The sequence below is a fragment of the Ursus arctos genome, unplaced genomic scaffold, assembly GCF_023065955.2.
Source record: "Ursus arctos isolate Adak ecotype North America unplaced genomic scaffold, UrsArc2.0 scaffold_22, whole genome shotgun sequence".
Lineage (NCBI taxonomy): Eukaryota > Metazoa > Chordata > Mammalia > Carnivora > Ursidae > Ursus > Ursus arctos.
This window is the reverse complement of record NW_026622897.1, coordinates 9941365-9954597: the sequence shown is the minus strand read 5'-3', so window position 1 is coordinate 9954597 and position 13233 is coordinate 9941365. Positions and strand designations below refer to the sequence as shown.

The 13233-nt window shown below is 40.7% G+C and overlaps 1 protein-coding gene across 1 annotated transcript in view; it reads left to right on the top strand.

Moving 5' to 3' along the window:
* The window catches only part of ZW10 (zw10 kinetochore protein), a 31507-nt gene extending 23918 nt beyond the window's left edge, over positions 1-7589 (top strand). The window contains exons 11-16 of the mRNA XM_026505728.4: positions 976-1047; positions 1688-1857; positions 2704-2834; positions 3530-3661; positions 4463-4665; positions 6993-7589. Of these exons, the coding sequence (XP_026361513.1) occupies positions 976-1047; positions 1688-1857; positions 2704-2834; positions 3530-3661; positions 4463-4665; positions 6993-7113 (829 nt within the window). The 3' untranslated portion in view covers positions 7114-7589. The remainder of the gene's footprint in view (positions 1-975; positions 1048-1687; positions 1858-2703; positions 2835-3529; positions 3662-4462; positions 4666-6992) is intronic.
* The last annotated feature ends 5644 nt before the right edge of the window (positions 7590-13233 follow it).

The following is a 13233-nucleotide window of genomic DNA, read 5'->3' as shown; positions in this document are numbered from 1 at the left end:
TACTCCTTTGGAAAATAAATTTAGAAGTAGCTGTTATTTCACCTGAAATATACTAGACCAGAAGTTAGAGATGCAAGGCAGTATTTCCTTAATTTTTTGATAACACAGAACACTAAACAGTAGTTTTGTATGCTGCATATCTATACGCGTTCTTTCTTCTGAAAGCAATAGTTTTAAACAGGGCAAACAGAAACACAACTACGTTATGACTCACTTCCCCATTACCAAACCTTGAATAGAAACACGTGCAGCAAGAATAAAATGAAATAATTTCATCAGGTATCCTAGTAATCAAGTAGTAACAGTGTTTTGGGATATAGTAACCATGACTTGTTTTTCTAAATATTTGTGGAATTCCTGTAACTTATTCAAGGTACATGGTTTAAGATATTCTTATGTGGAAGTAAGCTGTACAAACCTTATATTTGCTCTGAGTGTATTTTAATAATAATCTTCAGGTGTTCTAAGGCCAGATTTAAAGGGCAAAAAATTTTGAGGTTAGATTCTATCCTAGAAATGTTGATTCATCTCCTTGCATCAGGGTAAGGAGGAGAAAAGGTGAAAGCTGAAAGTCAGACTGATTCTAAAAGAACCAAATGAATGCCTTTATTGATACCTTGCCCTTTGCAGAGTGCGCCAGTGAGTAGGTGACATTTGCTTGAGGCTTAGCTCCATTTGTTACTGAAGGGATACTCTGGGTACTGGCAGAACACAAATTGATCATGGGAAAGAGGCTTTGGGTTAATGCTGCTATTCTTAAAATATTAATAGATCCAGGTTTTTAGAACTGCAATCTAGTTTGTAAATACTGGTTGAGAATATATTTCCATCTAGATGTAGGGTGTTTTCAACAGTGACCAAGGCAGGTGTTCTCTCGAACTGTAGTTTAGTTGACGACTAATGTGCACTTAGTTTGACCTTTTTTCTCATTGCCAGTATCCTTATGCATTTCTGTTGAAACTTTTTCTTCTTCAGTGCTGTTCAACTTTTCTACTCAGTGAGGAATATCTTCCATTTGTTCCATGATGTCGTGCCAACATATCACAAGTAAGTGCCACTGTGTCTGATTTCTCTATGATACTCTATATCTAAAGTGTAAGTTGGGTTAAAACCAGTAATTTTATATTCCCACCAAAAATATTTTGGTTACTAAAATTCACAATGAAATGCAATAAACCATTTAAAAAAAACATGCTGAAAGAATATTGGTTATTTATTCAAGTCTAAACATCTATATAATTTAAAATTTCCCAGGTGACTCTGATCTGTAGCCAATTTGGAAACTAGTGAATTGGAAGAGTCCAGTGCTTCATTGTCTAAGTGAGAAAGGAATTTAAAGAAGAAGGACAAGAAAGTCCCGACTCACACAGACTGGTCAGGGTTAGGTTTGAAGGGGATGAGTGGGTACAGCTCTGCTAGGTTTATGTGCAGAGTTGACGCAGGTCAACATCTGGGTTCCCTTGCTCTTTCTTTTCTGTTAAGCCCTGGGATAGGATTACAGGATCAGGCAGAATAGTCTCACTCTGATTGACTGGGGTGGGAGTGATGAGACCGGATCGTGTTATGTATTTCTACAGGAGACTGTTCTTAAAGCCTAGAAGTACATCAAAAAAGAAGTAACTGTTCATCCACTTCAGCTTCACTCGCTTGTGATTTCTTTCTCTTTCTGCCCCTCTTCCTGGCCTAGGGAGAATCTTCAAAAGCTGCCCCAGCTGGCTGCCATTCACCACAACAACTGTATGTATATTGCTCACCACCTGCTGACGCTCGGACACCAGTTCAGACTGCGTCTTGCCCCCATTCTTTGTGATGGCACCACAACGTTTGTGGATCTCGTACCTGGCTTCAGGAGACTTGGTAACGGATACCTTAAATTTAGGAAAGCGTGTGAATTACGCAGCTTCTCAGCCTAGCATCTTTGTAACTTATGAATGAGGCAGCTAGAAATTAAGGTGGTGGTCTTGAGCTATATTGGAAAGTGGGAGAGCATTTAGTTTGCAACTGTTCCCAGTTATTTGATTTTATAAAGTGAATGCAGTCTTTGTGGAAGTATTACTTTTTCATGACATGATTTCATGGTACATTAGAGATCCAAGCTGCATGGCTGGTGTGCAGTGAAGTCACCAAATCAGAGTCATGTCGGTAGAATGACACATAATGAGATTTGTATTGTGATGATTCTGTTAGCATTGTCGGTAAGAGCTTACTAATGTCACTGCTTGTTCTTTTGCAAAACCTCAAGATAGCTTTCTGCTCTCCTACCTAGCTCTACTTGGAATTATTAAAAATCAAAAGAAATGAAATGTAGGATAAATCAATATGTTTACTACAGTGATATCCTAAGAAAAGCAGAGCACCTGTATGATTCACTTAGCTTTTTACTTCCTGACTTTTCCCTTAGGTGCTATAGATACATCAGAAAAATATGTACCTGCTGCTGCTGAATAAGTAATGTTTCTTATGTGACCCTGGACAGACTAGTGGGAAAGACTTATCCTGAGAGTGGGTTTGGAGGGACTGGCTAATGTATTAGAAATTATTTCTAGTAACCTTACAGCAGCTTTACGATGTCATCTGGCAAGCAGTTGTTTTCAAATAAGCAGAACAATGTATGATTCATGCTTGTCTCTCTTCCTCTACCCTGGAGTTGCAGTGTGCAGTTGAACAACTTTTAGAATTCTTTATTCTGTTTTCCCACCATAGGGACAGAGTGTTTTTTGGCCCAAATGAGGGCACAGAAAGGAGAACTTCTGGAAAGATTATCAAGTGCTAGAAACTTTTCCAGCGTGGACGATGAAGAGAATTACTCTGCAGCAAGTAAAGCAGTCCGGCAGGTGGGCAGCTGCTGTTAGCTCTGGAATTCATACTCTTCCTCTAGATAATTCCCCCTTGTATTTTAAGTAGCAAAGAATATGTAGCAGGTAGCTCAGTTGATTCTCTACAACCCCCATTGGAAAATATGGGTACCTTTTACATGTTTACAACCTTTCCCTTTCCTTATCTCACCAAGCCAACAGGAAGCTATCTTTCTTTCTATCCACCCAATAATGCGACTAGTTATTAATGTGTCTGTCATAGCAAGTTTTTGATTTATGAACTTGAGTTTGGGAAATCTGGAATATTAGCTTTTACCTCAGTGTCCCTCTTTCTCCGACATTATTTGTTGTCTTTTTTTTTTTTTAATGAGCACATGGTTTTTATTTATTTATTTTTTTATTGAAGTGAAAACTAATATGCAGTATTTATTATATTGGTTTCAGGTGTACAACATAGTAAGTCCACAATTCTATAGTTCTCAGTGCTCGTGATTTATCTTCTTGCAGTGGTTTTCCCATCCTCGGGATAAGTCTGCTTTTCGTCTAGCAGGGGGATCACGGGGTGACACACTCAAGAAGCTCATATGTTTGATGACTTTACCTCACCTTCCTGTAATGCCTCTTTCCCCAAACCCATGTGATAAATGTGAATGTGCAAAATCAGAGTTGGCAACAGTCTCCCTTTCACATCAGCAGCTGTATTCTCCTGACAGGTACTACACCAGCTGAAGAGACTTGGAATTGTGTGGCAGGATGTCCTGCCAGTGAATATATATTGCAAGGCTATGGGGACTTTACTCAATACAGCAATTTCTGAGATCATTGGCAGAATCACTGCTCTAGAGGTAAGAGCCATTAGATGCCTCACCAGACTTGAGATGGCAGTTCTTGTCTCAGATTGTCGCTTTACTAAGAAAATGATGTTGAAATCTCATTTCTAGTCAACACAGATGGTAGAAGAAATTGCTCATGTTTTATGTCTAACTCATTATACTGTTATTTTTTTCAGTTCCGTCTTAATTCTGTTTTGCTGGAGACTTGCTAATTTCTATCTTTTATACTTATATAAGAAACTAGGGATTATATTGCTTCTCCCTTTAGCATCCATGTGAATTATGAATGAGAAGGCTGAAAACTGGGTAGTCCTTAGATGTATTGTAGAGTATGAAGTCATATATTTATTTAATTTGCAAGTGAACTAAATAATTTGGTACAGTAAAATGCAGCCTGGTGCAGGAACCACTTTTCCAGCACTCTGTTGCAGTTGGGATTGTATATGTGAGCCTATATGCAGGTTGCCTGGACTCTGCCCGCTGATGTCTCTAAAGTATAGATTGGCTAAATCCTTGTTTATAAAAATATCCCCCGCTTTGCAGCAAGCAGTGCAGCATTCTACTGGAGAAATGGGCTCTTTCACGCAGGCAAACTAAATTATAGACAATCTGTTGAAATATATTTTGTGTCATTCTAGCTTGAGGAGTATTGTCAGAGAGCTGATGATACCTCATGTCTGTTAAGGTGTGCTAAGTTGGTTGGAAAACGTTGCTGTAGCTGACCCCTTGGACAGCATGCACCGAAGATCTGAATTTCCTGACTGCTAAGCTGGCCCATTTCTGTTCTTTTGTGTTCCCTCTCTGCAAAACCAGGACATTTCTACTGAAGATGGTGACAGATTGTATTCCTTATGCAAAACAGTGATGGACGAAGGACCCCAAGTATTTGCACCTCTGTCTGAAGAAAGCAAGAACAAGAAATACCAAGAAGAGGTTCCAGTCTATGTGCCAAAGTGGATGCCATTCAAGGAATTGATGATGATGTTACAAGCCAGCCTGCAGGAAATTGGGGATCGGTGGGTATAACCCTTTTATAGAGGGTTATCTCTCCCTCTCTCTGTCTTTCCAAAGATAGCTAGAAACTGTTAGTGCCATTGATAGCAAGGCTTTTCTCAGTTTCTTAATTTTGCTCAGGAAAGAGTCCCATATTGAGTTGCAGTAGTTGGGGCCTTTGCATGTTCTGTCATAGTGTAGATCTCATTACCACTTTCTCCTATTTGATAACTTAAAGACTTCTTGTTTTCATATTAATTTGATCTCGAACATGTCGTTCTGGCAGTCTGTGCCAATGATCTTACGTTTGTAAGAAGTACAACCTTCTGACAGCTGGATGGAAAGTGTTGCCAGTTTTAACCAACAGTGGATACATTTTAAGATTGGCTTTGATTTGTTAACAGAGAAGTGACTTTTATTTTATGGAATATTCAGCATCAAACCACTGTTTGATCGAACAGCAATTCTTCTGCAGGGAGTACAGTGGCTTTAGAGATTAAGCATCATACACATAGAGAGGATTCATCTTTTCTTAAATAAAGTGGTTGATGTTTTTCCCCGACACCAGAGGCCATCAGTTAACATTGCCGTGTGCAGTGCATGTATGCTTTATTGGATCATACTTAGTGTGCAGAGGTCAGTGATGCTGCACAAAAGAGAATAGATACGGGTTAGTTACATATTCGTGGATGCTTTTATTATTGTCTTGGTAAGTTATCGATGAGTATGCATGCTTTGCATGGGGAACTCCCTGAGTAGGCCTTAGGGTCCATCTCCATCCTTATAGCTACTTGTCTGCCTGGTTTAGCTTGGCTTATTGGTTGATCACAGATACTCCAGTGTATTAGCCAGCCATCCCGGATGTGTCTGAGGTGTTCTCAGCATATATTGTCCATCCGAAAACAATGGAAATGTGATTTCTGTTTGAAAAAAATCACATCAAAATACTTCCAACTACATTAGTACAAAATTTGATTTATTTGTTATTTACAAGTCCTTAGTGTGTGATAAGATGTCTTTAGGTAAGACTCCAGAGGGCAGCAGATAAGAAATTTTCTTTCTGTTATTAAAGGACCCTGCTGCAGCCTAATAATCACTAATTCTTTGTTGTGAGAACAATTAACAGTACTGGTGTAGCTTAGTTTCTTCTTTTCTGCCTAGGAAGAATTTTTCTCCTAGAGATTTCAGTAAACCTAAGGATGGTAACTAATTGGGAATTTTTTTACTGAAGAAACTACCTCTAGTCATGTAGTTTAAATGTTTTAACATTATAAAATACACATATGAAGGAATCCAGTGTGTGTGTGTGTGTGTATGTGTGTGGATATATATCTATATATCTATATCTATGCATATATATATAAATATGACATATTTATAATTTAAAGAAAACAAGTAAAATATTTATGTACTTATTACCTAATTTAAGAAAAATATTACCAGTACTGTGAACATCTCCAGATGTTTGTCATCACAGGCAGCCACTATCTTGAATTTTGTGTTATTGATTTCCTTTCTTTATAGTTTTGCCACATTTGCACATATCCCTGAACAATATAGTTTAGACTTGCTTGTGTTTGAACTTTCTATAAATGGAGTCTTCTATAATTTGCTTCTTGTGTTCAATATTCTATTTTTGAAATTCACTCATGATAGTATGCAGAGCTGTACTTTGTTTTCAGTGCTGTATCATCTTTTGTTGTACAAATATTTCATTGTTTATCCTGTTGCTTCATAGTTCAGTGGTATTTGGTAGTATCCGACTCTAAAATTTTTGCTAGTTAGTATGAAACGGTAGTTCATTGTCATTGTAGTTTATATTTCCCTAAGTTCTAATGCTGTTGAGAATCTTTTTATTGATAATTTATTTTTCTTCTATTATGAAATGCCTGTTCATGGTTTTTGCCCTTTATTCTATGGGGTTGTTTGTGATTTCATTATTGATTCATAGGAGTTCACTGTGTATTTTTTATACCAGTCTTTTGTTGGTTAATGTTTGTTGCCTGTGGCTCATTTTTTAAAAATAGTTACCAATCCCAAGCTCCATATAACCATATGAGAATGTGGCCATAATTCTCAAGTTCAAACAGGACGTAGTGAGTATAGAATAAGGGGGAACAGTCTTATCTTCCTAACCTGGTCTATTCATCTGACTGCTGATAACCAAAATGCCTCAGAGAAGTAGAAGTTAAAGAGATTGAGTGGTAGAGCCAACAAGAGGGGGAAGGATGCCAGGATTTGTTTTACTTCCATTTAAGACAAATAAGCATTTGGGAACAAATAAGCAGTTTTAAAATCTTGCTTATACAGAGACATAAGAGGAAATAGAATTTTATTTTTTATTTTGCAGGTGGGCAGATGGAAAAGGGCCCTTGGCAGCTGCATTCTCTTCCAGTGAAGTAAAAGCTTTAATTCGTGCCTTGTTCCAGAACACAGAAAGAAGAGCAGCTGCCCTTGCTAAGATTAAATAGCTGTGTCTTCCTAAGAAAGCCATGTCTTGACTGTGTGGATTCCTCTCTTGGCATAATTACTGCTTTAAAGACTTCTTGGAGTCATCCATTAGTTTCGGTGAACCAGGATATCATGGAAGCTTGATTTCACCTAAGAACGCCTTACCTTCTGGCTTGTATGAGGCTTTGTTGAAGAACTGGATGTTGAGATAAGCTGTCAAGTGAAGCACCTCAATTTGTTGACTTTCTAGCCATCCTCCCTTGATAAACTGTAGGGTAGCATTATTTCATGTCGCTTCTGGGCCTTCTGGGAACTGTATCCGTTGTAGATGTAGGCCCTGGCCTCGGATTAAGGAATCCAGGGGATTCCAAGAGTCAGGGTGAAGAATTTGTGAGCAAATGGAAGATATATTTTGGGGGATAAGGGAACCGAATTTGTCCTTGCCGGAATTAAGACTTCCTTTAATATTTCTTTCCAATAAATAATGCTTTTCAGAGTTAAGGGTGAGTGTCTTTAATAACAGGGGAGCTTTGACAAAAGACACCAATGAGTTTTCTTGTCTTCTCTGCCATTCTCCTTATTGACATTTATGATCCTGACAGAGGACTCACTCATCATCTTCTTTTTTCGTAACTACCTGATAATTTCTAGGAGTCCTAGGACTTCCTTTCAGTGTACATTTTTGGCACTTGGTGCAATTTCAACTAAATTCTGTTTTCTTGGTTGGAATTTTTTTTCATCTTCTTAAGTTCCACTGTTTCTGTACCTTATCAAACAGCAAGGGTTTTGAATTGATCATGTTCCTTCAGCACGTGTATGTGCCCTGAGATGCTAACTCTGGGCTCTGTAGCCTAATCCTTTATTTGCTGGACACGGGTAGTTCTTCAGCTCAACTTAATCTGTTTTTAACTCATTCCAACCATCAGGGGTATGCATTATGTCTAGGTTATCCTGGACCTCTGTAGGACTCTTCATACTGAAATACAGTTTCCTCTCATGAGAAGAGGGCAAAGGGTGTGATTTTTAGGTGCTGTCCAGGCAGACGTGGCCTAGGAGGAGTTTTCAGTACAGCGGGCATGCTTCCCTAGGCTTACCTCCTTGATTCCTGGCACACAAGAACAATTATTTTTCCTCCTGTCTTCAAGCGTTCTGCCTTCCCCCTCAGTTCGGGTTCAGCCCCTACTCATTTCGGTTGCTTAGTGTTTCTTTTACCTACTACAGGGGTCGTAGAAAAACGAATAGGGGAAAAGGCCATTTTTGTTTTTAATAACAGAAGTCAGCCGTGGTTAACGATAAGCCGTTTGTCTATACTGAGCATGTCGTACGTGAGAACTCACAGAAAAAAGAACTGCCTGAACCAACTTAAGTTTTTTGAGAACAAAGGAGTTGTCTCTCCTGAGAGAGGAAGGAGCCATTTTCATGGGTGAAGAAAACATCTGTTTTTGAAAATTCGCACAATTTCAGGTAGCATTCTTCTCTCAGCAATTGAGAGAATGGGGAACTAAGGAGAGACCTGAAATAAGTGCATCACAGGACTATTACACCGAATAGCACATTTCTTTTGTTCGTAGAAGCTATTCCTGTTGCTTGACAGGTACAGCAATTTGGGGGTGGGATCTCTTGTAACTGAAAAGCACACTTTGCATTCTTTCCCTCCCCTCAGTAGCACAGAACATTGCATTACAGTCCTTCTGAGGCTGTGTCGACTCTGTCTCTCAGGACTGTTTCCCCTAATGAACAGTTTGAACACCGTGGCGCATGGAGCAGGCACGCTGCATCTGCTTCCCTGGCCAGGGCAGTGGATAGCTGATGAGCAAGTGGATGTTCATTCCGGTCAGAGATGAGCCATCCGATTGAGCACGTGGGACTTGGGTTTGTCTGGAGGCTCTTACAGGGACCTTGAAGTTACCTGTTGTGATTGGGAACCTGAGTTCGAATGGGAGGGGAACCTGCTTTTAGAGAGAGCATGCAGATTATGGGAGGAAGGGAACTTTCAGAGGACTCATTTAGTGGCTCTGTGGGCCAACTAGAAGAAACCTCTTTCCAAATAACCAGAACTATACGAATGACTCTAAGAACGAAATTCAAGAAGGTTCCTCAAGGTTTTAGGACAAACAACTTGAATCTACTTGATAGTGACTTCTGGCACTATGTGGATCCTGGATTGTTGGTAATTTTCCTCTTGATTTTCCATGGTCAGTTTTGCACGAGGATTTCTCTCTAAAATGGAGATCCTCCAGATGGCACTCTTACCTCAAGCCTGGGAGCATCACAAGGCATGTAGGTCTGGTCTGTGGAAATTTTGCCCTGAGTGTATATGCTGGCCTGGGTCAGCCCACGAACATCGTTCAGACTCTGAACAGCATCCTTACTAACTGTAACCTGTGAAACGTAGCCGATCACTTGTGAATAGATCAAACGATACTTACTTTGATGAATAACATTGTTAAAGAAAATGTGGATAGTCTGTTTCCCATGCTTGCAAATACTTATGCTATCACTTAAGGCAATGATTCCTGGCCTTTTGTGGGGTTTTGTTCTATTGTTTATTTGATTTCTCAAGATTTTGTCTATCTTCTGAAAGTTCTGAGTGGTACGTGTACACACACACACACACACACACACACACACACACACACACGATAGTTTTGTTATAAGAAAACTGGCCCAAAGAAGTTTGCCCAAGTTCCACAGCTAGTTTGTAGCATGGATAAATGAAGCTGTGTATAGGAGTAATTTCCTGGCGAAGGGAGGTAACTATAAATGCCAGAAGGGATAAAGCTATTGGAAATTGCCTCACATACAAAAAGTCTTGGCACAAAGTAGTCTTTTAAAATAGGGTTTTGGTGCCTACATTCGTCCTAATCATAGACTTGATTTTGAACGTTTGTTTTGTGATGACTTCTTCCTAAAAATATGCATTATGCTAAAGCCTAACATTTCCTGAAAGCAGCGAGGCCCCCATTTTTGAGTTTTTCAGTTATCATATGGTTTAGACTTTGTCTAAATTCCTCCCTTTGTCACAAGGAGTTTGGTTTAAGAATTTTGTGATGTCACATGACATAACTGGGGATAGCCTTAGATGTCTCAAAACCAAGTTATGAAATCTCTGCCTAGAGGTTGGGAGGAGGGCAGTGATTCTGACGAGCTATGTAGAAGTTCTTCACTCCTCCTCAGAAATCAGGTGCCCTAGATTTCTTGTTTAGTGTGAAAGACTGGGGTGGGAGAAAACCGGTACCAAGACCACAGACACCTACCCCCTGCCTTATCTCAGCCTTCCATGCGGTTCTAAAACTTCCTGCATTCATCCCGCTTAGATTTATTGGGTGCCGAGCCTTGCCCTAGACGTTGAACACTTCTCCCCAACCAGAACAAAAATTTCCTGTCCCTCTGGTGATTTAAATTCTAGTGACAATGACAGGTAATAAACATAAAGTAAGTAAATTAGTATATTTGAAGATTTTAAACTTCACTATGGGAAAAATAAATGTAGAGTGATAAATGTGAACTCCACCAGAGTTCCGGAGAAAGGGGAAAAGGGGAGGGAGCTGTCATTCTAAATAGGACCGTCAGAGTATATCTCCTTGAGAAGGTGAGCAAGCTGTGTGGCTACCTGGGTGCCGATAATTCTGAGCAGAGAGACCAGGCCTTGCAAAGCCCTAGGGTGGGGGGAGTGTGCCTGGTGAACTCAAGGAATAGCAGAGAGTGAGGGAGAGAGTAGGAGGAAGGGAGGTTAGCGAAGTAACAGGAGAAGGTATGACCCTGTAGGCCATTATAAGGATTTTGTTTTGTTTCTTTTTAACTCTGAGTAAATGGGAAAGTTTTAGTAGCTTCAAAAGAAAGGGTAGGGGGAAGCGTGAATAAAAGTATAGAAAATAGTATGGTGAACCCCTAGGTACCCAACACCCATCTTCAACAATTATGATCATACAGGCAATATAACAGCTATGATCATCTGTTACACACCCCCCCCCCGCCCCCCATCCTCCTTGCTCCCACAAACACACTGGATGTTGAAGCAAATGCCAGACAGCATATCATTTCAAACCCAGGGTTCATTCCTGTGTAAAGTCTGAATTTTGTTTCCTTTGAAGCTTTGTCTGTTTGCATCCTTCTTTCAGCTCTCATCATTCCCCTTCTCTCTGCTGGCAGGAGTGTCCTCTAGCTGCCTGCCTCCCTCCCTGTTTCCCCATCCTTATTTCTTCACGCAGGCTCATCCTGTTCTACTCAACTCCTGTTCCCTGAACACCGGGTGTGGGCTAACAAACACAGAACCACACTTGACAGTTGGACTCATGCCACCGCTTCCCCTTCGACTCCTCTCTGCCCCAGTCGCTTGCTCCAGCTAAACCAATCCCATAGTTTCTGGGTGTTCTGAAGGTGCCCAGTAAAGACTTTCTTCTTGCTGATCATTTCATCAGAGGATATCCTCTGCCCTCTTAAAACCAGGTTTTCCTGGGTTTCTTTCACAGAGAACCCAGTACACATGGTGACTCAGCTCCAGCTGGTGGGTCCAAGGAGTCTGGGACTGGCTTAGTTTAAGGCCTGGCAGCCCCCTTTCCTGTCTGGGGGGAGTGGTATGGTGTGTGAAGCAGCCACTACCTGGCTTCTGTCTCCCATTCCCATTTCTCTGACTTTAGAAATGCTGCTTTAAAAAAATAATAATTGTTTTCGTTTGCATGAAGGGCTCCATTTATGCTTGATTAACATGCAGTATGATAAAAATGATGCATAACATTAGGTATGTCAGGTTAACCCTGTTACCAATTTCATCGCATTTCAATACCCAGCTCTGTTCCTAAATGCAAAGTCTAGGTAGTTTGCGTGTCTGTATCTACGTTATTATTAGTGAAAACTAAAAAATTAGGACTTCTTGTTCACCCACTATCACCTAACGTGTCCTAGCATCTTTTGTGAAATTAACTTCGATTGCACTGGTCTGAAGCCCCAATAGATCTTTTGCCCCTTTTCCAAAGTCGGGGCACCTGCTCACGCTCACAGATAGCATGGTTTGTGATTGCGCGTGCGGTTTCTGATTATCAAGTCCTGTGGGACAGAATTCATCTGAGGCTAGACTTGTGAGCTGATTTCAAGCCCGGTGTTTCTTTTTCTATCTTTTCACCTACCTCGGGCTTCATTTTCCTCCTGACTATGTTTTTATTCTATCCTTTCCAGGCCAAAGAGAATTCTCCTTGCTCGGGAATCTCGAAGCACAATGGTGTTGGAGCTGTTCAGCTTGCTTTCTGTTGGTTTTTAACATCACCCTGTCGGCTCCCAGCAGAGCCGAGCTCTTTCTGCTGCTTTCCTTTCACTGACTATACTCCCTCTCTACGCCCCACCCCCCAAATTCCTTGAAATAATATTTTTCATGAACTTGCAGCACATTCTGGGCTTTGAACTTGCTGGTACTATTTTCCTCTGTCCAGGCCATTCTGCTATTTTTGCACATGAAGGACACGTTTGGTTTGTGTTGTTTTTGTTGTTGTTTTGTAGAATCACTGGTGTTCATCTGCAGCCGCACTGCTGTTTTTGTATGATAGCAGCATAGTTTTAGATCATCGTATTTTATTATAGTGTCAGATTTTCAGTTTTGAGTCCCCCCCTTCATTCATAGTGTGATGTCTTTCTTTTCAAGTCTACGGCCATGAAATATGCTTCTGTGGTCTTTGAAATATGCTTTCCTAAAGCCAGGGCCTGTGTCTAGGCCACACCATTTCTTCCTTGCCTGTTGTGAAATTCACAATTGTCCTCTAACGGATGTTTTGGATAAAATGTTCCCCTGTTTGCTTCTTTGACTTTCTGAAAGCAATTATTAGCAAGGCTACTAGTTAAAGAACACATGGGACAGTCAGGTTTTTGGCAGAGTGGGACTTCCAGCGGGCTTACGGAGGGTTGAAATCCCTTCCAGCCCTGTATCAGCTTCTTCATTTTAGAAAAATACCAGCTGCCTCGTCCACCTCGCTGGGAGCGCTGTAGCACACGCACACGGTGGTATTCTCTTCTTTTTTAAAGATTTTATTTATTTGACGAAGAGCCAGCAGAAGCAGGCGGAGCGGCAGGCAGAGAAGCAAGCTCTCCGCCCAGCAGGGAGCTCGACTCGGGGCTCGATTCCAGGACCCTGGGATCATGACCTGAGCCAA